Raw genomic sequence first — 25328 nt, forward strand, 5'->3', positions numbered from 1 at the left:
TGAAGTTCCTCTTTATTGAACTTTTGAACTTAATAAACTTTAACTGGAGCCACAGACGTGAGGAAAGGCAGGTGTTGGACCTAACCTGACATTATCTGACAGATTCCTCCCTCTGAGGGGAAAGGATGTAATGAAGTCTCTGCCCCTCATTGTGTGTGTGTGTGTGTGTGTGTGTGATGGAGGGGTCCATGTGTTCAGGATGCTGTCTATATAATTAGAAGATCATACCTTACATACCTGTGACTGTATGTGTAGCTGGGTGTGTAAACGTGTGTGTGGGTGTGTGTATCTGTGTGAGTGGTCAGCCCTCCTCTTCATTAAGTCAGCTGACCCCTCTTGGCCCCTCCCCTCAGGTGTTCCTGCGGGAAGCTGAGCGCCAGCGGCTGCAGGCCTTGCTGCACAGAGAAGTCCTCAGACGCATCGTCACGCTGCAGCGGCGCTTCAGAGCCCAGCTGGAGAGGAGGCAGTTTGTGAGGATGAGGGAGGCGGCGGTCTGCATCCAGGTAGAGTAACAGAGGATTTCAGCTGCTCCGATCTTCACTGGCTTTAATTTCTAACAGAGTAACTGATGAGATTTATTAAAGGTTTTTCTGTTTGACGAAGTTTATAAAAGTTGTTTATAAAGGACAGACGTGAGTCAGAGTTTTGGATGATCGGAGGGAGGGAGCTCCAGAGAGTTGGGGCGGTGTTGGCAAAGGTTTTTGTTTTTTTAGATCTAAATGTCTTAAAAAGTGATTATTTTTGTTTTAAATGTGCTTCATAGGTTTTTCTTTTCAGCTCTGGGTGCTAACTTTTTAGAGTGGGAGGAGTGGACTTTAACACCAGCACTTCATCAATAATCAATATCACTGCGAGTCTGTCCTCACAAAACTGCGTCTGTTCAAAACAGAGAAAAATGAAAATGAGGATTGGACACTGACTCACAGGTTTTAGTCAGACTCTTCTTCAGTCTTTATCTCTGTTTGACATCATCCAGTAGATTGATAACAATCAGCTGTTCAGCTGATGGACGAAGCCTGTTTTTGTGTTTAAGGCCCAGAGAGGACTTTAAATGATCTTTCTGTAGTCTCACTTTGACATATGAGCCTGTTCATAAAAGCCACGATTTAAATTGAGATAATTAGCAACAAAATTGTTTGGTTTTTTTTAATTATTATTATTTTTCTCAGTTTCTGTGGTCAGGTGGGGCACACCCAGGAGTTAATCTTTTTACGGCACGCAGACTGAAAGTTACTTTTATGAAACCACACCAGCAGAGAAAGTTTAGCTGTGAGAAGATCTGACTTCTTCTTCCTCAAGAAAAAGATGTTTTGGATTTGTTTTGTAGTAGTGGTGGAAACTGGAGATGGATTGTCGGAGAGGAAAAGAAAGTCAGAGCAGAAGAAAGCTGAAATGGAGAGTTATAGAGCACAAGCTAAAGGCTAAAATACAAGATAAAACTCAGGCTACTGGCTAAAAGAGAAGAAACGGCTAAAACACAAGCTAAGCACATGCTAAAGGCTAAAAAACAAGCATTAAGCTAAAACATAAGCTGAGCATAGGCTAAATACAAGCTAAAGGCTAGAGCACAAGCTTAAGGCTAAAGCAAGCAAGTTTAAAGCTAAAAAATAAGCTAAATAAAATGAAAGCTAAAACATGAGCTAAAAGCTTAATCAGGGGCTAAAGGCTAAAACACAAGGTATAGACTAAAACAGGAAGTAAAAGGCTAAAACTCTAGCTAAAGGCTTAAAGGCTAAAACAAGAGCTAAAGGCTAAAACACAATCTAAAGGCTAAAGCATGAGCTAAAGGCTGAAACACTAGCTAAAGGCTGAAACACTAGCTAAAGGCTAAGACAGGATCTAAAGGCTAAAACATGAGCTAAGGGCTAAAACATGAGCTAAATGCTAAAACACGAGCTAAAGACTAAACCATGAGCTAAAGGCTAAAACACCAGCTAAAGGCTAAAAGACGAGCTAAAGGCTAAAACACCAGCTAAAGGCTAAAACAGAAACTAAAGGCTAAAACACCAGAAAAGGCTAAAACAGGAGCTAAAGGCTAAACCATGAGCTAAAGGCTAAACCCAGGTTAATGTGTTTGTGCTAATGTTGTCTCCAACCCACAGTCAGCAGTTATTCTGCAGTGGTCTGTTCAAACTTGAGAGTCTATCAATAAAATGAAGAGCCAGGTTACGTTAGCTCTGCTTGGTGAGGTTGGAGTTGGTAGATGAGCTCTGGTAGGACAGAACCAGGATTCACTAACGTTACACGTTACAGACACGTCTCAGAGCACCGGGCTGTGAGGAACACTGACAGAGAGTCTGCTCAGCTTCAGGACGATAAACTACAAACAAAATACCTCACCTTGTTGCTATGCATCCTGGGAAAAGTTGTCTTGACCAAGAGTTAAAAAGAGTTGCATGTCTTTTGGAGTGGGTGCTAGTACTCATGGGTAATGGAGTTTTTATCCTCGAAAATGTTACCAGTTCTGGATGGATCCCACAGCGCTTCAAGGTTAAATTTGAGGTTTGTTTGAGGTTTCTTTTTACTGTTTATACTTTATACTTTATACTTTTTACTGTTTATAGGTATTCGTTTCCTAAGTGAGTAATGATCTTTAATGAAGGATTGATTTTTTTTTTTTTTCCAGAGATCAAAGATTTTTCATTTTAACTTAAGATCCTCACCTGGTTTCATAGGGATGTCTATGAATTTAAATCTCAAAAAACAAAAGAAATATAAAATTCTGCTTTGAAAACAGAAACTTCAACTTCTGATGAATTTTCTGAAGTCAGTAAAAATAAAACAGACTTCTTTCTGAAAGTCATATATTTCTGTTTCCCTCACAGAAATGGTGGCGTTCGTACCAGTCCATAGAGGAAGGAGTGGAGGCCGAGGAGGATGAGGAGGAGGAGGTTGAAGAGGAGGAGACAGAGACGGAGGAGGAGGAGGAGGAGGATTATGATCCCTCTGTCCAGGAGGGGGCAGCGTTGTGTCTGCAGACTCACTGGCGGGGTTATCAGGCCCGTCAGAGGTTCAGGCTGTGGCGGCAGGCGGCTCAGGTGCTGCAGAGAGCGTGGAGGCTGTGGCTGTCCCGGCGCTGCGCCGCCGCGCTCGTCATCCAGACGGCCTGGCGCTGTCACCGAGCCAGAGAGGCCTACCTGCGTCTGCACGGCGCCGTGGTCCAGATCCAGGCTGCAGGCAGAGGTTACCTGTCCAGGCAGAGGTGAGTCCAGCTGTCAGACGCATGTTTCAACAAAGAAACTCTTTTTGTCAGAGCTTTAAAGCCTGAACAGCTCGCTGAGGTGAATGATTTCCCTGGCTGTGAAAAAGCTGATTAATCTGTGCTCTCAGCTCCTGCTGTGCCGTTCAGAGTACTTATAGACCAGAGCGTTTCATGACGCAAGCAGTCCAATCCAAAGCAGCTCTGCAGGCAGACGATCACCGTGCAGAAATAAATCTGAGCGCCAGACGCTGTCGCCACATCGGAGGTTTATCAGAGAGGAGCTGCAGTTAGTGACCGCCGTCATCTTTTCTCCAACAGGTTCAAGACGCTGAAGGAGCAGAGGCTGAAGGAGCAGAGGCTGAAGGAGCAGAGGCTGAAGGAGGAGGAGGAGGAGCAGGAGAAGCTGCAGAATGGACGGGCCAGCCTCTCCCCTGAAGAAGAGGAGCCGCCGTCAGAGAGGATCATGGGCCTCGGCGTGTGGGAGGAGCCGTCCTACCAGCAGCGGGACAGGAGCCTTCACATCCTCGGCAGCCAGGAGGAGCACGAGGAGGAGCATAAGGAGGAGCGCGCTGGGTCCAAGGAGAGCTTAACTAAAGTGGAGGCTGAAGCAGTCCCCGCCCCCGCCGTGGTCGTGCGTGAGCGATCCAGGACGGTGGACGAGCCCAGCCAGAAGACGACCCGCGCCAAGAGGGAGAGCCGGCGCATGAGGGAGCTGGAGCAGGCCAAGTTCAGCCTGGAGCTCCTCAAGGTGCGAGCCACCAGCGGGGGAGCCACGTCGCCGTCCGACGAGCGGCGCTGGTCCGTGGAGCTGATGCCGTCGATCAGCCCGCCGCTGCGCTCGCCGCAGGGCACGCCGGACAGCCAGAGCTCCAAAGGCAGCTTCGAGCTGCTCAGCATGGAGGACGAGGCGCCGAAGGCCGTGGAGGAGGTGACGGACAGCGAGGACGCCCTTTCTCCTCCTCCTCCTCCTGACGCTGACGAGGCAGAACCAGAACCAGAACCAGAACCAGAGCCTCACGTGGAGGAGGTGCCAACGAGCCCAAAACCAGCTGATCCTCCTAAAGCTGTGGATGAATCCAGCTTCAAAACGCCGAGCGCGGTCGATCGGACTCCTCCCCCCGCGCCCACACATCCGCCCAGAACCGAGAACTACCTCCAGACCTTTTATGTCCCTGCGAGCGAGAGCGGCGCCGTCGCCGCTAAGTGTGAAGACGAGCCTCAGCAAACGACGGACACAGCCATCTCCACGACCACCAGCACCGTGGTCGCCAAGTCCGTCAAAGAGAAGAGGGACTCGACGCGCCGCCCGGTGGTCGTGGTCATCAGCATGCAGAAGGAAACGCCGCTCAGCGAGGAGCTGGGCGCCATCATCCGTCCTCCCGTCCAGGTTCGAGACTCAGCAGCTCAGACAGGAGAGTTAACACCCTCACCACTGAGACCAGACCCAGACCCCGCCCCCAAGAGTCCCGTCCCAGCCCCCCAGAGTCCCGTCCCCCAGAGTCCTGTCCCCGCCCCCCAGGCCGACGCCGCCGTCTTGGAGAAGCTGGTGAGGCTGAACGAGGAGAAGGAGGAGCGCCAGAGGAGCCAGCGGCAGCAGAACGAGAAGGAGATGATGGAGCAGATCAGGCAGCAGAAGGAGGCTCTGGAGCGCCAGCGGCTCTTCTTCGCCCAGTACGAGAGAGACATGTTCGAGAAGCAGCGCGGAGACGCTCTGACCAAGATCCAGCAGAGCCGACAGGCCGCACACCACGCCGTGACGCCCGCCAAACCCGTCAGACCCCGGTCCCTGCTGATAGAGAGGACGGCGAGCCTCACGCCTCACGCCAGGACGCAGTCTGACTCCTCCCCCCCTCCACTTCACGCTCCACCTGCTGGAGACCTCAGGAGCGGCCTCTCTCGGCCCCAGCTGCCTCCACCCCCGGCGTCCGCCCCCAGAGAGCGGCGCAGACCCCCTGCTGAGGGCTGGGCCCCCAAACTCACTCTGGAGACCAAAGACGGAGCAACGAGGGCAAGAAGCAGCAACAGGAAGCTCCAGAGCAACCAAGGCAACGCCGTCAACATGAAGGACAAACCAGGAAACATCTTCTTCTCCCCGAGGGACAAAGTCACGTTCGCCAAGTGAGTGAAACCAGAAACAGACTCTGTGTTTGTGTTTCTGAGCAGCTGCTTGGAATTAGTAAAGTGCTTTACAATAACAATCCCATAATACACAGTTCACTACGTATTTGGAATCAAATCAAATCCAATCTTAAACTTGAATCTTTATCTCTGGCCCTACCGATCCACAAAAACCCCACTTTTGCTTCATCCATTTTGGATGGGATCTATTCTACATGGAGTGGAATCAGTTTACATTGTACTGGTGATTTATATACAGACAACATCTTTGCTTTTGAAATATAAACTTGGGAAAAATAATTTCTTACGTTATTTATAAGTGAGGAATTATATACGAGAACATTCAAAAGATTTCAAAATGAAACCAAATTCAGTCAAAGATGACTGTCTTAAACTCTCTCCTAATGAAAATAAATTATCATCTCATATCTTTAGCACTATATCATCTATTTGCTTCCCTTCTTCTGATGTTTTCAAATCTAAATGGGAAGGCTTGGCGTAACCATCCCAGACGACCAGTGGATAAAAAGCCTTGAAAATATTGTCTGGTGTTTTGGGTGTTCGGATTGAGCCGGATCCTTCCCATATTATTCTTGGTATATCTGAGGAATCTAAGAAACTTAACAACACACAACATGTTTTTCTCTCTTACAGTCTTATAACAGCTAAGAAGCTGATACTTTTGCAGTGGAAAAGTGCTAAGGCCCCTACGGCCAGGATGTGGCTCAATAAAAAATCTGTTAAAAAAAAAAAAAAAAAGATAAAGTTTAGTTTTTAGGACGTACTGATCCAGTGTGTTGTGTTGATTTCCTGTCTTCATTTCGTCTCAGGTTCGACGGTGACGCTGTCTCCAAAGAAGCTCCTGCAGCAGCTCCCAGAGAGGGACTGGTTCAGGTCTCGAAGCCGTCTAAAGGAGCAAAACCTCGGGATGTGAGTCACCTCACTGAGTCCTGTTTACATCATGAAAAGCATGTGTGTGTGTTTGTGTGTTTGTGTGTTTTTGTGCATTTTTGCGTCAGACTGGAGAAAAGAAGTGGACGTTGCTGCAGGTTTATAAACCAACTTTCACGCAGCTGTAACTGCTGTAATGACCAGCAGGGGGCTCTGCACTCAATGTTTTTAGAAATATCTGCCTCTGATTTCTGAATGAGGCCTTTTTCAGATCATGTTTTTGTTTTTTTAAGTAACAAAAAATGAGAAATCGAGCATTCAGTCAAGAAATATCAGAAACGCCCAGTTTGATGCGTCCTGAGGCGCCCTCCTCTTCTTCAGCACAGTCTGTTTTTGGGTTGATTGATCATTTTTCTAATCGTAAACTTGAAACCAAAGGACCAGTCCTCTGAAGTCCTCCAGGCGTCCTCTAAACCCCGTGCTGTCATCACTTTAACAAACTCCAGGTGGGCAGAGCGGGCCAGAAAAAGAAAGCCAGAATGGCTCGGACCCGCTCCGACTTCCTGACCCGCGCCCCCGTGCTCTCCGTGGGGGGCGATACAGATGAAGAAGACAATGATGGCGACAGCCCCCGCAGCCCGCGTCACTACACGCTGCCGCTGTCCAAACAGAGCTCCTCGGAGGCGGGCCTGGGAGGGTCCTGTTTCAGTGACTCAGACATGGTAACGGCCCAAACTCGGCCGCCAGCGAGCCTCTCTGTGTGGCCTCTCTTCTTCAGGCGTCTAACCCCATCTCCATCTCAGCTTCAGACTCTTTCCAAACTTTTCCACAAGGGGGAGACATTTCAAAGGAAGTTTGAGAGCAGGTTAATCCTGGTTAAGGTCGTAAACCAAACATAAACTTAACACTTGATTCCTTCAGAAATCATCACCAAAAGTCAAACTCTTGATTTCGCGTTTCTTAATGAATATATGACAGATCGAAAAACCAGTTCCTGTTGAGTAAGAATCCTGAAATGTTAGCTAAAGTGGAAGCTGAAATGTTTCAATCCACCGATATTGTTAGCCTATGCGCCTAATAATTCCCATATTGATCCTTTACATTATCCCAGAGCTGCCAGACCTTACGTCGACTAGTCTGCCGCAGCTAGCTTAGTTTAGCAGTTAGCTAACGCTTCTCAAGAAAACTCTGATTCAGGATTTTCAACTTGAAATTTTACTGAAGAACTGAGCTCACAAAGAAATGTTCATTACTCCCAAAATGGTTTAAATCTCCTTATTTACCAAAAACAATTAAAACAAAATAGAGTTAGCTTGATGCTAATGTAAATGGGAAATTGCATTAATATGCTAGCGGTTAGCATACATCAGTAAAACTTCTTCTTTAGATTAAAATTTCATCTTTCATCACAGAAAATTTCACAGTTAGTCTTTGTTAAAAAGTACTGAGATCTCCAAATGTCAAAATACTCACAAGTTAAGGTTCCAACAACTTAGAATACTGCAGTAACCACTTTGAGACACTAGATGGCCTACTTGAGTCAATAGCATTTAATAAAACAGTACATCAACATCACATGATGTGCATTTTTTTACTTATTTCTCTTTATTTACACCCAGAAATATTCAGATCCAGTGACTAATTTCATATTTATTCATTTTTAAACTGAAGTTAATGTTTTGACCCAAAAATCTGTTAAACTACTGAGAAAATTCACAGGAGAAATTGATCAGTTAGTCGATAAAATCATATTAATGCCCTACGGACGTTGAAATGTGTTAACCCTGGGAATGTTAAGCACTAACAAAGTTTCTTTTCTTTCTGGCTCACAGCTCTAACAGGGACTCTTCTCCTTAATTATCACCTCCTCATTAACGCTGTCTGCACGCTCATTTCTCTCCTGTCAGGACGCAGTGGTCCCCGCTCAAACCTCCTGAGAAAAAACACTTTCTTCGTCTCTTAACAGACTTTTTCTCTGAGCAGTTTCCTCCTCTGGAAAACAAACCTTTCCCTGAGTGCAGCTCCGTGTTGTGATGCTGCCATCTGCTGGTTTCTCCTCAGAGTGATGTAGACACATGAAGTCTCTTAGACCATGTTTTGACACATTTTCTGACCTGATGTTTCAGCCTGTGAGCCCCGAGGAGACGCAGAAAATCCAGAAAGCCATGTCGTCAGGAGATCTGGGCAAATCTGACTCCATGCGCAAGAATCTGCAGGACGGGAGGTTTGTTTCACCTCAGTCCGTCTTTGTTTGGAAAAAGAAATGATAAGTGACAGTTTAAGCTTCACATTTTGATCACAAATGTAACAGCTGATCCACTTTTTCCGTCTGTTTTCTGTGTTTCTGATCAGGGTTCGAGGTAAGATGCGTTTCTGGGGAAAGACGAAGTACGGGGAGAAGAAGACATCCAGAGAGAAGCTGATCTGTGGCGCCGATTCGATGGACGGGGAATACGGAGACACGGGACCGCTGCTGGGAGAGGGTAGGTTATCAAAATCAAAATATGATCATTTTTTAGGCTTTGTTTGGCTTTTTAATCCTTTATCCAGAGGATGGGCGAGTAGAAGGAGCAGGCCACAGAGCAGGAGTGAGGAGCGATGTGTTCAGGCTTAAACTGAACCCAGACTTTTTTTTGTGGTTGTAGAGATTATTTTAATTTAATTTGTTATATTTTATTTTTTTTTTTTTTTATTTTATTTTATTTTATTTATTTATCTATTTATTTATTTATTTATTTATTTATTTATTTATTTTTAATTTAATTTGATTTATTTTTATTTTTCATTTGTTTTGTTTTGTTTTGTTTTGTTTTGTTTTGTTTTGTTTATTTTTTTTATTTTTATTTTTTTAATTAAATTTGATTTATTTTATTTTTTGTTTTGTTTTTTTGTTTTTTTGTTTTTTTTTGTTTTATTTTATTTTATTTGATTTTGTTATGTATTTATCTATTTATTCATTTATTCATGTATTTATTTATTTTGTGGGGAAAACATTTTTATTCCCAATAAAACGAAATACAAGACAACAGAAATGTCGATCCTGATACAATATCAGTGATGAGATGATTTTTACAGTTTTTCTTTTTAACCCAGATCCTTTCTCCCCACCCCCAATTTAATTTATTTTAATTTAATTTAATTCAATTTAATTCAATCTAATCTAATTTTACTTAATGTAATGTAATTTAATTTAATTTAACTTAATTTAATTTAGTTTTCTTTTCTTTTATTTTTTCGTTTGGTTTTATTTATTCATTTATCTATTTATTTATTTATTCATTTTTGTAGAGAACACACTTTCATTTCCAATTAAACTAAATACAAGATAACAGAAATCACTGTCCTGATAAATTATCAGTAATGAGAGGATTTTTACAGTGTTTCTTTTTAACCCACATCCTTTCCCCCACCCCCAAGACAATAAAAAGGGGAAAACAAAAAAGAAAGAGTAGGAAAAGAAAAGAAAAGAAAAGAAGGATAAAGTGCAAATAAAATATGGGGAAAAAACAACACCCTCCCTCTTCATGGTTTCCTTTAAAATATTTCTCTAGATTCAAAATTAGTGGAAAAATATCACCATGACTGTATTTTTCTTAAGTTAATCGTTCTAGTGGCCCAGACTCAACCTGAACCCAGACTTTAACTGAACCCAGACTTTCCTCTGGGGCCTGTAGAATAGACTGCCAGTCTACACCAACACCCCTAAATCTGCTCGTTTAAAGCTCTGATTGTTCATGATCAGGTGTTAAACTCACGGTGCCTTCAGGTGTTGAGGTGCTTCTGTTTCTGCTGGTCTTGTACGAGTCCCTGACTGGATCCCCCTCCCCCCCACAGGTCAGGAAAACATGTCGCCCCCCTGCAGTCCTGACCTGGCGTTAGACCGGGGGTCCAGGGACCTGAAGGAGAACAAGGAGCCGTCCCCGAAGGTGAAGCGGCGGCGCAGCGTGAAGATCAGCAGCGTGGCTCTGGAGCCGGCTCAGTGGCAGAACGACTCGCTGCAGATCCTGACCTGCACCAACGACTACAGGAGCATGAACGACTTCCTGATGAAGAAGGTACGGCCCGACGGGACGGTTTCACTGCTCGATAAAGAGCCACAGGAGTCTGTTTCCATCCTGAGACGATTTCTGTCTCGTTTCAGATCAACGACCTGGACACAGAGGACAGTAAGAAGGACACCATGGTGGACGTGGTCTTCAAAAAGGCTCTGAAGGAATTCCGCCTGAACATCTTCAACTCGTACTCCACGGCGCTCGCTGTACGTCTCCATCAAACGTTTCTCTATCTATACCACTCTATGTCATCCTTTAATCTGAGAGCGTTCATTACAGCGCAGACAGATTAACTCCTCCTCCTCTCTGACCTCCATGTCCTCCTCTCAGATGGACGACGGTAAAAGCATCCGCTACAAAGACCTGTACGCTCTGTTCGAGCACATCCTGGAGAAAACCATGAGACAGGAGCAGAGGGACTGGAGGGAGTCTCCCGTCAAAGTCTGGGTCAACACCTTCAAAGTTTTCCTGGACGAGTTCATGACGGAGTACAAGCCTCTGGACAGCTCGCTCAGCAAGGTGACGCACGCGTCGACACCCTGAGGTCACAATACGAGGCCTGAGCTGTTAGACGACGTTTAAAGTCTTCATCCATTCGAGTTTACCTCATATTAATATTGCTTTATAGATTTGTAATGTGTGGTCGTGGTCAGAGCGAATGTTTCTTCTTCTTCCAAAGCAAACACGTTTTTACAAAGTGGTGATAAACTGACGTCAGATCAGTTCTACACGTTCACAGCAAACCGACTTTTTTTGAAAAATTTTTTTTTTTTTCAAATCTTTCTAATTTCATTTTTTTAATATATTTTAAAGTAAAAATGATAATTTTTCAAATATTTGAAATTTATATTTTTTATTTTTTTATTTTTCTAATTTCTAAAATAATAGAATATTTTATTTTGTTCCAAAAAATATTTCATAATTTGGGTTTTTTTTTTAACTTCTAAACAATCTTTTTTTTTCAATTCTTAACTTTCAATAGTTTTTCAAAACTTCAAAACACCATTTTTTTAATTAAAAATTTTAGACTTTGAATTTTTAGGGATTTTTTTTTAAGTTTCTAAATTCCAATTTTTTGACATTTTTTTTAAATTATAATTTTTCAAATATTTTCAATTTAATTCTTTTTTATTCATTTATTTTTTTTTATTTTTGAAATAATAAAAGATTTCATTTTGTTCCAAAAAAATTTGATTTCATGATTATGGCTTTTTTGAACTTCCCCACATTCATTTTTTCTTTTTTGTTTTGTTTTGTTTTTTTTTTTTATTTTTAACTTTCAATATTTTTTGTATTGTAATGTATTTTTGTCTGTATTGTGAAGATAAAGTGGATTTTGTGATTCCTGGAAATAAAATCTTTGTTTTTTCTTCTTCTCTTCCTGCAGCCGGCACCAAAACCTGAACGCAAGAAACGGAGGAAAAAGGACACAGACATCGTGAGTCGACTCTTTCTCCCTCAAACGTTCCCTCCTCTTCACTTTTATTTTAGGCTGCTTTTTCTAAAAAAAAATATGAATATGAATCAGTGACCTGAATAGAAAAGCTTTCAGGATTTAAAGAAACAGACAGAAATGAAGGAACATGTGACCTCTCTATGAACCTGCGCTCTGCTGCCCCCTGCAGGTGGAGGAACACAACGGCCACATCTTCAAGTCGACCCAGTACAGCATCCCCACGTACTGTGAATACTGCTCCTCGCTCATCTGGATGATGGACCGGGCCTGTGTCTGTAAACGTGAGTGTGTTTAACACATCAGAACGAATTACTCTAAATGTGAAATTTCAGGAACGTGTCGAGGGAATTGGCTCAGCTGTTTAATCAGTTTAAGCTCCTGAAACTGGTTTGTTTTCTACCCATAAATCAAAAAGTTATCAGTGAAATGTCAAACAAACGTGTCAGAAGATCACAAAGAAAAAAAAGATGATCCTTTTTATCCCAAAAACCAGAGATGGACTTCCCAGGGATTTAAAAGATGAAAGAAAACTCTGCTGGAAATGTTTTTACACTGTAACTCATCAAAGGAGGCTTTACGACTGAGCCCACTTCATCATCAACATTTAGTTATACTCTGGCCGATTTGTATGGTGGCCCTGAAGTGCAAAATGCAACAAGAGGGAAAAAAAAGAGTGAAAGAACAAAAAACAATACGCAACAAGAGAAATCACAACTTGACAATAAAAAAAGAGAACACAGCAACAAAGAAGAGATGATGAAAATAAAAAGACAACTTACAACAGAAGAAAGAAAAAAAGAAAATGTTGGAAGTAACAAAAAAGAAGAATGCAAAATTGAAAAATGACCTTGGCAATAAAAACTTAAAACACATCGATAGAAAAGGGAACAGACACAAGCAACTAGAGTCATTGCTGAGGATCTGCTCCTGTCTTTTTCTTTGTGACTGGAAGAAAAAGCCTCATTTCCTGTTGATTTCAAAATAAAAGGCTTTACAAAGTGATCAGTTTATTCTATCAGACAATGTTGAGCTATATTCTCTTATTCAGGGTGTCCGCACATCCTTAAAAAGTCTTAAAATGTCTTAAATCCATTAAAAATGTTGTATGCTAGTCTTAAATACATTACCCAGAGGTCTTAAATTTTTGGGGGGCAGGACAAGTTAATGGTTTTTGTTTTTTTCTTCCCATGCAGGCTGCAGTCAGAAGTGTTATCTGGAGGACTTTTTCCCCAAACCTCCCAAACTGTTTTGACTTTTTGATATTTTAACTTCTTAAAAGTTTTATAAAGAACATCTGTTGCATATGTTTTTCTCTGTTGCAATAAAATTTTCTTGACTGTAGGTCATATTTGTTAAAAAGAGGCAAGCTAATAACTGTTAGCCTAGCTCAAAAAAGAGAAACTTGTCAGTCGTATTCCTAAAATAAAAAGAAACTCTGTTGTTTTCTTTTTTAGGGAATAAAATTTTCAGTCCAATTATTATTTTTTGGCTTTAATCCCTGTGATATAAATTATCTGCCTTAGCCAGTCTAGCTACGGGCAATTGCAAAGTTATTGAGGGTTTGATTGAACTACAGTAACATCCTCCAACCACTGCCTGTGTTTATAGCGTTTTCAGCCTTAAGTTTCATTCAAGGTGGCATTAAAAAGTTTTAAATTTGACTCACTTAAATCTGCAGAAAACCTATTTTTTGTTTTTATGTTTTTGTGTTTTGCACTTTAGGGCCACCGTACAATAGTATAAATCATGTAGTAATCACGGTCAGCTCTTCAAACTCATGTCAATTTTATTCCAAATGATCAGTCAGCAAAAAGATACAATGATCGTTAAATTAATTCACTAAGATAAAGATTAGAAGCAGCCCTAACGTGTTTATGGAGCTAAAACTAAACCCTCTATGGTCTGCATAGTGATGCCAGTTAAAAAAAAAGTTTTGAGTGTTTTTTTGTCTTAAAATAGATCAGTTAAACAATCCAAAAAACTTTTTAAAAATATGTATTTTTCACATTTCATTTTTCTGTGTTTGTTGCTTTGAAGCAACACTGTACCAAACTGGCCAGTTATGAAAAAAAAGAGTTATTTTTGAAATATTTTATCACTTTTTTTTTTTTTCAAAAACACATGGATAATACTTGATGGACTTAACAGTTTACAGAGCATGCCATATAAAGGGTAAAAACTTTTAAAAAATAACTCTTTTTGTAAGATTTCATGTCTGAGTGTCCCCTGCAGCGAACACTGTACCGCTGAGGAACAGCCCATTGAAATGAATGCAGTCTAAATACACTTTATCTAACTTTAAATCAACAGTTAAAAGATGTTTTCACTTGTTCTTGCGTCATCAAAAACAAAGTGCTGTATCTCTGCACGCTCTTGGTTTCCTCTCGTCACGCTGAGCTGTTTTCAGCCTGAGAGCTGGCCCCGCCTCCTCCTCCTCTAATCAGATTGTTTTCAACTGGACTCATGGGGTCTGAGGCTGCGTCTGCAGACAGTCTGTCCCCTGGGTCCACGCAGGATGTTTCCTCCTCGTCAGCCAGCGCAGTAGCCTTCAGCTTGTCTCCCGTCCTGACGATCTGTGAATGATGAGGAGGCACTGCCTGTCTGTGGAGAATGGAAGTGACCTCTTTGATTTCTCTGGTTGTGTTTATCCAGTGTGCCGCTACGCCTGCCACAGGAAGTGCTGCCAGAAGACCACCACCAAGTGCAGCAAGAAGGTGAGGCGGCCATGTTGCTCAGTAACATCCCATGACATTGATTGTGTTAGTGTGGGTCTGAGTGCAGCAGCTGGTTTCTGAGTCTAACAGGAAAACATGTTTTACAGTTTGATCCAGAACTTTCCTCCAGACAGTTCGCGGTGGAAGTTTCTCGTCTGACCAACGACGAGCGCACGGTGCCGCTGGTGGTGGAGAAGCTCATCAACTACATAGAGATGCACGGCCTCTACACAGAGGGGATATACAGGAAGTCTGGGTCCACCAACAAAATAAAAGAGCTGAAGATGGGACTGGACACAGGTGAGAACAAGAACTCATCCTGGGCTCATTAGCTTGGTTTTTAAGTTTTACTGTTGGCGCTTTGTTTGGCTCTTTTTTGTTTTTCTGAGACCAGAAGTGACCATGTTTGGGCAAACGTTGGAAACCAGACTCTGGTCTTTATTTCTGCTGTTTTAGCAGCTGTTTGTTAGCTGTCAGCAGCCACACATTTAACAAACCCTGATTTGTTGTTGATTTTGATCCAGGCTGGATCCTCATTTGGAAAAATACCAACACGGTGCTTTAAAGCTCCTGTGAGGATTTTTAAGATGTTCATGAAACAGACTGGAGTTAACACAGACACCTTTTTCTGACTTTAGCAAACCAGAAATCAGCATTAGTAGTTATTGTTTCGTTTATATTTGTCTTTAACATCTTTAGTAACGCTGAGGTCGTAATAGTCAGAGCGACTGTTTCTTCTTCTTCCAAAGTGAACACATATTTATAAAGTGACGATAAACTGATGTCTGATCAGGGCTACACATTCACAGCAAACAGACTTTTTTTTTAATTCAAAATTTTAAAAATTTTGAAAATTTTAGACCTTTAATTTTTGAGGATTTATTTTTTTAAATTTCTGAATTCCAATTTTTTGACATTTTTTAAAAAAATATATAATTTTTCAAATATTTGCAATTTTATTTTTTTTATTCATTTATTTTTTTAATTTTTGAAATAATAAAGATTTCATTTTGTTCCAAAAAAATTGATTTCATGATTATGGCTTTTTTTTTAACTTCCACACATTCATTTTTTATTTTTTTTTTTACAATTTTTAACTTTCAATAATTTTTTTAAAACTTGTACATTTTCCAAATTTATTTATTTATTTATTTATTTTGCAAAGTTATAAAAAAATACAAAACTAAGACATCAAATGTACAATGTCATAAATTAAAAAAAATTATGGTTTGGATAGTTATTCACTAGATTTTAAGTATGTTTAGAATTTTATACACTTTATTGTTTTAACTGTGAAGATAAAGTCGTTTTTTTGGCTCCTGAATGACTTTAACCCAGGTGAGCTGAGGAAAAATGGCTCCTTTGAAAACAAAGGTATGCAGACCCCTGACCTAACCCAACCAAGGGCTTGATTATTGTACAAATAATAAACTTTATTTATATAACACTTTTCAAAAGCAATGTTACAAAATGCTGTTCAAAATGAAACAAACAGTAAGAGAAATAAAAGAGAAGAAGTAAAAGAAGAGTTACAGAGAAATGAGGAATGGAAAGAAAAAAAAATATAAACTTAAAAAACCACCACCAAACAAAGGAAAGATTAGAAAAATAAAAAAACATTATAACAGATTTAAATGACAATTACTTTGAAAGAAAAAAATTAAAGCTAAAATAAAACAAAGTTAGCATTTCAGCGATGTAAACGGAGAGCTGGGATTGGCCGTAACACCTCAGGACAAAGATTTTCATGATGGGTTTTCTTCAGAGAGCTCCTCTGTCACATGAGAGGGAAAAATCAGCAAGAGTGACATGTGCATTTTTATCCACAGGGGGGCGCTAAAATCATCACAAGCCGAAAGTTCCTCACAGGATCTTTAATTGTGTTGCTTTTAACCTTTAAAAACCAAAGTTAAACCTTTGTCTGGGTGTAGGAAACTTTTTCTACCTGGTTAGACAAAATCCAACTTTATGTTTTATTATTTGCTGCTGATGATGTCGCCCCCTGCTGGCCATAAAACCATGATTAAAGGCCCTTCTTCACTGACTGAAGCTGATAGTTTTAATGTGATCACTTAACGCTGTCTCTTTGTCGTTCTGTGACCAAACAGACGTGGAGAGCACCAACCTGGACGACTACAACATCCACGTCATCGGGAGCGTCTTCAAGCAGTGGCTGAGGGAGCTGCCCAACCCCCTCATGACCTTTGAACTCTACGAGGAGTTTATCCGCGCCATGGGTAGGTGGTCACAAACTGACAGTGTGATACAGAGAGCGGTGAAATATTCATTTTTTATCTCTAACCATCTCGACGTGGTGGAAATGTTTCTGCAGCTCTGCAGGATAAAAAAGAGGCGATCAGAGGAGTTTACTCCGTCATCGACCAGCTCAGCAGAACTCACCTCAACACGCTGGAGCGCCTCATATTCCACCTGGTCAGGTAATGAGGAGTCAGATGGTGATCTCAGAGTAAGGTGAGGATATTACAACACTTCCTGATAAAACTCTCAAACTCTGACTCTTTTCAGGATCGCCTTACAGGAGGACACAAACCGCATGTCAGCAAACGCCCTGGCCATAGTCTTTGCTCCCTGTATCCTGCGCTGCCCGGACACCATCGATCCGCTGCAGAGCGTCCAAGACATCAGCAAGACCACCGCGTAAGGGTTTAGATATACAGCGGGGAAAATAAGTACTGAACGTGTCAACTTTTTTCTTCAATTCAAACCAGATTTCTCCCAGACATTGGTATTAACTCAAATAATCCACACATGAAAAGAAATCTCAACGTTCAGGTCCATAAATAATGATTATGGTGAATTAAGTACGATAACACAGGAAAAAAGTATTGAACACACCATGGAAAGGCTGAATACTTTGGACAGGAAATGCACCATACCACCTGAAATCTGTAGCTAGCAGGTAAATAGCTCACACCTCATGATGGGTAAAGGCAAAGAGCTCTCTGAAGACATTCACAACCTGATTGTTGCTCAGCATCAGAATGGACCTGGTTACAGACTTATATCAAAGCACCTGAATATTCCAGTCAGCACCGTTGGGGCCATTATTCACAAGTGGAAGAAGCACCACCTTACCATCAACAGGCCACGCACAGGAGCTCCTTGAAGATTTCTGACCAGGGAGTCAGAAAGATAGTCAGAAGAGGACTCAACCAGCCAAGGACCACCCTGAAAGTGCTCCAGAAAGACTTGGAGGCAGCAGGTACAATTGTTACAGAGAAAACAATAGGCAATGCACTCCACCATCATGGCCTCTATGGACGCTCAGCCCACAAGACTCCATTCCTCAAGAAAAGGCATGTTGAAGCTGGTTTAAAGTTTGCTAAACAGCATCTTGACAAGCCTGTAGAATACTGGGAGAATGTTGTCTGGTCAGATGAGACCAAAACTGAACTTTTGGGCTGTCATACTACAGACCATGTTTGGAGGAGAAATGGCTCTGCACATCAGCCAAAAAACACGACACCAACAGTGAAGTTTGGAGGTGGAAGCATCATGGCATGGGGTTGTTTCTCATCTCATGGTGTTGGCAAACTTCATCTAACTGACGGAGCAATGAATGGAGCCATGTATGGGGAAATTCTTGATCTGAATCTGCTGCCATCCACCAGGATGATGAAGATGAGACGTGGCTGGACCTTCCAGCAGGACAACCATCCAAAGCACACGGCAAAGTTGACTCTCAAATGGTTTCAGAAAAAGAAAATCAATCTGTTAGAACGGCCTAGTCAATCACCTGACTTCAATCCAACTGAACATTTGTGGAAAGAAGTAAAGAAAAGGGTTCACCAGAGGGCACCAAAGAATATTCCAGATTTAAAGACAATGAGGAAAAAGTTGAATTGTCAATACTTATTTCACTGGGATCAATGTTCATACGAAGAATCCTGGCGTTTTTTGGAGGTTGCACATGATGAGGAAGTTTGATTCAGATTAATCTGAGTCATGTGGGCTGAGGAACTGAACTCTTTAAGGCTATTAGGATCTAATTTATTAAGATTGATTCAGGCAGTGAGATGAGCGTTTGCTAACAGAAGAATGTGAGGGAAATATCAGAGTCAAGTGAAGCTGATTTAGTTTGTTATCATCACAGCGTAACCCGTGAAATGTAATGTTTGATTTGTTTCTCTGGCTCTGTTTGGAAACAGATTCAGACCGTTGTTTCCTTTACGTCTGAAACAGGAAGTAATGAACAGCCAGTGATATCAGAAACCAGTCTCACATGGTGTTGTTGTTGTTTCAGTAGCTCCACGCTAACAGCTGCTGATGCTCTTCCTCCTCCTCAGGTGTGTGGAGCTCATCATCTGTGAGCAGATGAACAAATACAAAGTGCGACTAAAGGACATCAGCAGCCTGGAGTTCGCTGAGAATAAAGCAAAGTGCCGGCTGACGCTCATCAGACGGTCCATGGTGAGGTCACATGATGGGACTGACATGTATGACTAACCCAGCAGCTGTTAGGTCACTGTGGTGATAAAACTCCTCCTCTCCTCCTCCTCCGTGCTGCTCCCTCTAACCTGTCCTCTCCTTCACTCAGAAACCTGCAATAATAGCTGTTAGGTTTATGAGCATAGTGCGCACCATGGTAGGTACACACACACACACACACACACACACACACACCACAAACTGCATCCCTAACCCTCCATCCAGTGGTGGTGTTGTTGTCGTGGAGATCACTGCTCAGTCTCATCCGTCCATCCCCAGAGCACGAGTCATCTCTGCACTTACACTGTTTCTGTTTTAGTCTCAGTGTCAGTCATCCGTCCTTTACCGACTACAAAAAAATCAGCAGTGATTTTTTTTTTTTGTTAATAAAATCAAAAGCCGCGTTTCCACCAAGCAGTCCGGGTCGGTTCGTCTCGGTACGGTGCGCTTTTAGCGGCGTTTCCACTGACTCATCCCGGGACGGATCCCTAAAAACCGAGACAAGCCGTCCCACTTTTTTGGGACCCTTTCGTATGGGTGCCAGACTGAACCGATCCGCTCTCAGGAGGTGGAGCAACACACTGCAGACGGTTGATTGGTCAAAAGAATCGTCACTTACCCCGACAGCGGCTGCATGTCTCCTGGCGGCTCACAGACTTCTCTGAAACGAAGCTTGATTGCACTTTGTAACAGAGAGTTTCATGAAAATCACAGAGAGGACGAAATGCTGCATGTCTTCCATCCGTGCTCTTTGTTTACTGTGTCGCGTTTTCTTCTTTGTTGGATTTAGTCGCGGGGTAAGCTGCTACGGCGTCGCGCTATTGTTTACCAGCTGTGGCTTCCAGCATCCTGCTTACACGCCGCCCACCATGAGAGGACACAGTTTGCTGTGGAAACACAAACAGGATCAGACTTAACTGTCCCAAACCGTACTGAACCGACCCGTACTGCTTGGTGGAAATGCAGCTTAAGCTGGATGCTGAAATCCGCAGCTGTTAAACAATAGCGCGACGCCGTAGCAGTGTGACACAATTTACCCCGCTAATAAATCCAACAAAGAGAAAAACGCGCCGCAAAAAGCGTGCTGTACCGAGACAAACCGAGCTGGTCTGCTTGGTGGAAACGCGGCTAAACATTTCCTTTTGTGGCTGGGAATATAATCTGCTGGTTAAATATGATGCAACAATCACCACAAGTCACTCTCTTAAACCGCGTTTCCACCAAGCAGACCGGTTTGGCTCGTCTCAGTATGGCACGCTTTTTGTGACGTTTCCACTGACTTACCCCGGGACAGATCCCCAAATAACCGAGACGAGCCGTCCCACTTTTTGGGACCCTTTCGTATGGGTGACTGTTCTTTGTATCAAAGAGCTACATGCCAATCACAGAGAGGACGAAATGCTGCATGTCTTCATCGTTGCTCTTAGTTTACTGTGTCACATTTTTCTTCTTCGTTGGATTTATTAGCGGGGTAAACTGTGTCACACTGCTACGGCGTCACGCTATTGTTTAACAGCTGCAGCTTTCAGCATCCAGCTTACACACCACCGACCACGAGAGGGCACAGTTTGCTGTGGAAACACGGCTTTTGTGTCCCTGTGTAGAAATCTGAGCGATGCTGACATGAACAGTTTGGTCAACAATAAGTGATCAGCCATTATTTCCCCTTCATCATCTCTACACTGCACAAAAACTGTAATCTTATGAAGTGTTTTTGTCTTATTTGAAGTTAAAATTGTGTTATTATACTTGATATGAGTCACATTTATCTGACCAGTCCAGAAAAATGTCTGATTTTAGGTTATTTAACAAGAAAGAAAATGCTGGAAAATTAGCTTTAAACTAGAATAATATCTTAATACAAGTAACTTTTCCCTACAGCAATTCAGAGCTCATTTTGTCTCTTGATAACCTGAACTGAAACATTTTTCTGACTGATCAGGTGAATGTGGCTCAGATTGAGTCTAAAACATTTTCTACAGAAAATCAGACAAAAACACTTGAAAAGAGTTCAGTTTTTTTCAGTGTACGCTCCTGTACTTTCACACAGCTGTTTAACAAACTGACTCACAGTAGAAAATGGGTAAACAGATAATAAATTAAGGAGGAAAATCTGATCTTTGTTTCTTTTTTTTGCTCCTAACCTAAAGCAGCCGAATGCAGCCAAAAAGGTAAAGTTTGTGTGTCACTGTGCTCTGTCTGCCCCTGGCTGTGATCAGAGCTTTACACTGAAAAAAATGACGTTATTTAAACTTTTTCAAAATAAAAACTGTCTAATTATACCTGATATGAGCCACATTTAACATATCAGTCCAGAAAAATGTCTGATTTCAACTTGTTTAAAGACAAAATGAAATGATTTTTTCAAGGCAGGACTAGGTGATGTTTTTTTCCCATGTAGGATACAGTCAGAGCTTTTACCTGGGGGACAATCCCCAAAAACCACCCAAACTTTACTGACTTTTTTATATTCTTACTTTTTCAGAGATTTATATAGAACACCTGTTACATCTGTTTCCCTCTATAGCAATAAAATTCACTGGCCTGATGGTCAATTTTAACAAAAAGAGTCAAGCTAATATCTGTTAGCCCAGCTCAAAAAAGAGAAAATTGTCCCTTTTATTTCTCAAATTAAAATAAAAAAAAACTATAAAAAAAAACTCTGTTGTTTTCTTTTTCAGAGAGAAAATTTTCAGTCCAATTATTATTTTTTGGCTTTAATCCCTGTGATATGAATTTTCTGCATGCTAGCTAGCCAGTCTGTAACTACGGGTAAACACTAATTTATTGAGGGTTGGTTTGACAACACTCATTTGGATTGAACTACAGTAGGATTCCCCACCCACTGCCTATGTTTATAGTGTTTTCAGCTCTAAATTTCATTAAAGGTGGCATTAAAAAGTCTTAAAAAGTTTTGAATTAAAAAGAAAAAATAAATTTTAATGCAGCCAAAAAAGGTAAAGTTTATGTGTCACTGTGCTCTGTCTGCCCCTAGCTGTGTTTGGAGATTTACGCTGCAAAAAGCTGAAATTTTATCAAGTGTTTTGAACTTTTTTAAAACAAAAATTGTCTCATTATACCTGATATGAGACACATTCGACGTATCAGTCCAGAAAAATCTTTCTGGAAAAGTCAAGCTTTATTTCTATAGCACATTGTAAAAACAACCGCAGTTGGCCAAAGTGCTGTACAGGCTTAAAATCAAGATTAAAAAAACACAATGAATAAAAACACAATCAATTAAAACAAAAGTTAATAAGAATAATTGAAAACAGCGGGAAGGTAAAAGACACAATAAATAGTAGAGAAAAAAAAGACAAATGAGGTCTGAATGTTGTAACAAAATTTTTAAAAAAAAACAAGTTTCAATAAAAAAATTTTACAATTTTTTTCTTTTTCTTGGCAGATTTTTTTTTACACTTGTTACATTAATTCAGAGCTCATTTTGTCTTTAAATAACTTGAAATCAGACATTTTTCTGATAAATCAAATGTGGCTCAGATTCAGTCTAATAAGACAACTTTTATTTTAAAAAAGTTTTAAAAAGTTAAAAACACTTGATAAAGTTTCAGTTTTCCTGGTGTAGCTCTGCGGTAGTTTTGGACTTCGTTCTGTGGCTGCAGCTTGTTCCTGATTGGTCGGTTGCTCTTTACCAAAGCACAGGTGAAGTGTTACCTGCTGTGAAGCGTCTTCACCTGCTCTGTTTGGTGTTTCAGGGAAAAGGTCACGTCCAGCGGCTGAGCTACCACACGCCCTCGCCTCCCGTCAGTCCCCGGCTGCCGTTCGTACCGGACGCCGTGATCACAGAGAGCGACGGCGAGGAGCGAGCCGACTCTTTCCCAGAGATCTCTGAGCACCAGCAGGCGGCCATGCAGCAGGAGGAGCGAGTGCTGACGGAGCAGATCGAGAGCCTGCAGAAGGAGAAGTAAGTGCTCGCTGTTTCTCTGCACGAAGCGGCGTCTCATGGCGTGCTCTGCTCTCTGACTGACACACGTTTGCCTCCTGCAGGGAGGAGCTGACCTTCGAGATGCTGGCTCTGGAGCCGCGGGCTTCAGACGATGAGACCCTGGAGTCAGAGGCGTCTATCGGTACCGCCGACAGCTCCGAAAACCTCAATGTGGACTCTGAGGGGACGGTTTCAGACTTCTCTGGTGGGTCAGCACGTCAGGGAAAAACCCTGAGCTCTTTTTAGGAAGCGGGAAGTTTACTCACTGTTATCAACGTAGAGGAGCAGATTCATGAGGGAGGAATACTGAATTATAACAGGAAGTCATTTTTTTACATTTTACATTTTACAGACTTTAAACTTAAACCGTGCATCAGCTGATTTGATGATTTTTTTACCTCGTTCAGTTTAATTTTGGTTAAAAGCGTGAAATTTCTGACACTTCCTGTCAGATGAATTTGTTACCGAGTAGTTGATCTTTGTTTCTGCTCATCTCTCAGTCAGGAAGTCTTAAATCTGTCGTGTTTAATCTGCCGTGTTGTCTGTCGTCCCCTCGCAGAGAGAGGTCCGGCGGTGACCTCCCCCTGGCCCCGCAGGTCTGACGTCCAGAGCCCCCGGCGCCGCGCCCTCCGCAGACAGCCCGACTCGGTGGACTCTGTGGACTCCTGCTCCAGCGTCTCCTCTTACTCCTCCTCATCGCACTTCCAGCCAACATCATCCGCCACCGGGCGGCGCTTCCGTTTCCACAACAAGTCTCCCTCAGGTTCGGCCCAGGCTCCGCCCCTGAACACGTCCCAGTCGTCCCGGTCCGACAGCATGGAAATGAGCCCCACGGGGGACCCGGAGGTCCTGAGCGACGACGTGCCGCACTTCATCAGCAGAGGCACCTACAACCCAGAGAGGGGCAAACAGAAACTGAGGGGGGCCAAGCACTCCACCAGGAGGCGCTCCAGAGAGGGCGAGGGCCACAGCAGGGACCCCTCAGACGTGCCCCAGCAGGTGGTCTTATACGGTAACAACGAGTTCATGGTATGAAGGACGCCGGGACACCAAAGCACTCCTTTTCCACTCCCTGTCAGGAATATAAGCTCTCACGAGGAGGCGCGTCGACTCCTCTCCTCAAAGCTCTCATGTTTAGCCTTTCTTTGCTGAGAAGACGTCTCTCTAAGTGCCGTGGACCGTGTTCCTGACGGGCTGATGACGGAGGGACGCGGATCAGGGACGTGGCTCCTCCTCTGTGGACTAAACTGCCACCATGCTCTCACAGTGCCTTGGCAGCTTCTTACCCGACGCCAAGAGGAGGCGCAGCGAGCAGGAGGACAGAGAAAAGGGAACGTGGGGACGTGCGGACGACCGCTCAGCATCAGGGAACGTTACGGAGCTGGAGAGCGAAGGCAGGGCGCCGCAGTGAAGGCGGAGAAACCAGGCGTGACGGATGTTACAGCGAACCTTACGCTCACGACTTTAGCTGCTTTATGAGTTTACAGTTCATAACAATCAGCGTTAGCGGTGGTTTTCTCTCCGTTACAACTTTATTTCCCTTATTTAATAAATTTTATGACACAGAAACTCTCTGTAGCGTTTGATGTACAGGTTTAAATCCTGAACACGCCCACGCCAGCCTCTGCTGGGGAGTTCAAGATATTTATCTTTTTCTTTTTTGGAGTTTCTTGGACACAGATGTACCGATTGGATGATTTACGTGTGTGTGTGTGTGTGTGTGTGTGTGTGTGTGTAAAGAAGAGAAAACCACTCCTTGAGTTTTACGTTTCTGTGCTGCTTTCCCCTCTCAAGGGAAACACCGCCATCAAAGGGACCAATCAGCTGGTGTGTTTCCAGCCACAGGGATCCCAGCTCTGTAAAGAATGTGTGTGTGTGTGTGTGTGTGTGTGTGTGTGTGTGTGTGTGTGTGTGTGTGTGTGTGTGTGTGTGTGTGTGTGTGTGTGTTTGTGTATTAAAGCCCTGCATTCACTGCTAACAGCCATACAACAAATATAATGTACAGTACAGGATGTGTACAGCATAAATGACGAATCTTTCATTGAACTCTGTTGTTACCCTCCATCCCCCAACCTGACCCCGCCCCTAACCCCGCCTCCATACCTGACTCCGCCTCCTCTCAGAAGTGTTTGCTCAATAGCAACAAAGCAAGAAGATGAAACCAGAACGGCTGTTGTTTTTATTTCTCATGTTTATTTCAGCTATTCGTTAAGCAGGCGGACAGGTCGTCACTTCCTCATTGGTTCAACCTCAAATCCACCAGATACGTCTGCGGTCCGTCTCCGCTCCTTTGACTGTGTTTGTCGAGCTGTAGAATAGACTAGAACTTTATTGTCATTGTAACAAGTACAACGAAATTGAAGTCACAGCAGCAATCAAGAAAACCAAAGTAAGTAAGTGTATAGAGAGTGCAAAAAGCTCCATAGTAAAATAGATGCTGACAGCTTGTCCATCATTGTCCAGTCAGCCAGCCTCCACCTCCACAGGGTCCAGGACTGAG

The 25328-nt window shown here is 42.7% G+C and overlaps 1 protein-coding gene across 7 annotated transcripts in view; it reads left to right on the top strand.

Moving 5' to 3' along the window:
- The window catches only part of myo9aa (myosin IXAa), a 145963-nt gene extending 120875 nt beyond the window's left edge, over window positions 1-25088 (top strand). For 2 of the 7 annotated variants that reach the window (XM_074665794.1, XM_074665798.1), the window contains 23 exons: window positions 354-503; window positions 2826-3202; window positions 3521-5320; window positions 6151-6250; window positions 6718-6933; window positions 8338-8435; window positions 8564-8694; window positions 10046-10266; window positions 10353-10469; window positions 10594-10782; window positions 11651-11701; window positions 11889-12000; window positions 14372-14433; window positions 14541-14733; window positions 16542-16670; window positions 16766-16871; window positions 16960-17091; window positions 18741-18864; window positions 18992-19039; window positions 21033-21053; window positions 22599-22807; window positions 22891-23033; window positions 23388-25088. In XM_074665794.1, coding sequence (XP_074521895.1) covers window positions 354-503; window positions 2826-3202; window positions 3521-5320; window positions 6151-6250; window positions 6718-6933; window positions 8338-8435; window positions 8564-8694; window positions 10046-10266; window positions 10353-10469; window positions 10594-10782; window positions 11651-11701; window positions 11889-12000; window positions 14372-14433; window positions 14541-14733; window positions 16542-16670; window positions 16766-16871; window positions 16960-17091; window positions 18741-18864; window positions 18992-19039; window positions 21033-21053; window positions 22599-22807; window positions 22891-23033; window positions 23388-23863 — 5205 coding nt within the window. In that variant the 3' untranslated portion in view covers window positions 23864-25088. The remainder of the gene's footprint in view (window positions 1-353; window positions 504-2825; window positions 3203-3520; window positions 5321-6150; window positions 6251-6717; window positions 6934-8337; window positions 8436-8563; window positions 8695-10045; window positions 10267-10352; window positions 10470-10593; window positions 10783-11650; window positions 11702-11888; window positions 12001-14371; window positions 14434-14540; window positions 14734-16541; window positions 16671-16765; window positions 16872-16959; window positions 17092-18740; window positions 18865-18991; window positions 19040-21032; window positions 21054-22598; window positions 22808-22890; window positions 23034-23387) is intronic. The other 5 variants (XM_074665795.1, XM_074665796.1, XM_074665799.1 and 2 more) reach the window with 5 other exon arrangements.
- Window positions 25089-25328: the final 240 nt, after the last annotated feature.

The sequence above is a fragment of the Halichoeres trimaculatus genome, unplaced genomic scaffold (genome assembly GCF_033239565.1).
Source record: "Halichoeres trimaculatus isolate MK-OKI-2021-1 unplaced genomic scaffold, fHalTri1.1 fHalTri1_scaffold_3, whole genome shotgun sequence".
NCBI lineage: Eukaryota > Metazoa > Chordata > Actinopteri > Labriformes > Labridae > Halichoeres > Halichoeres trimaculatus.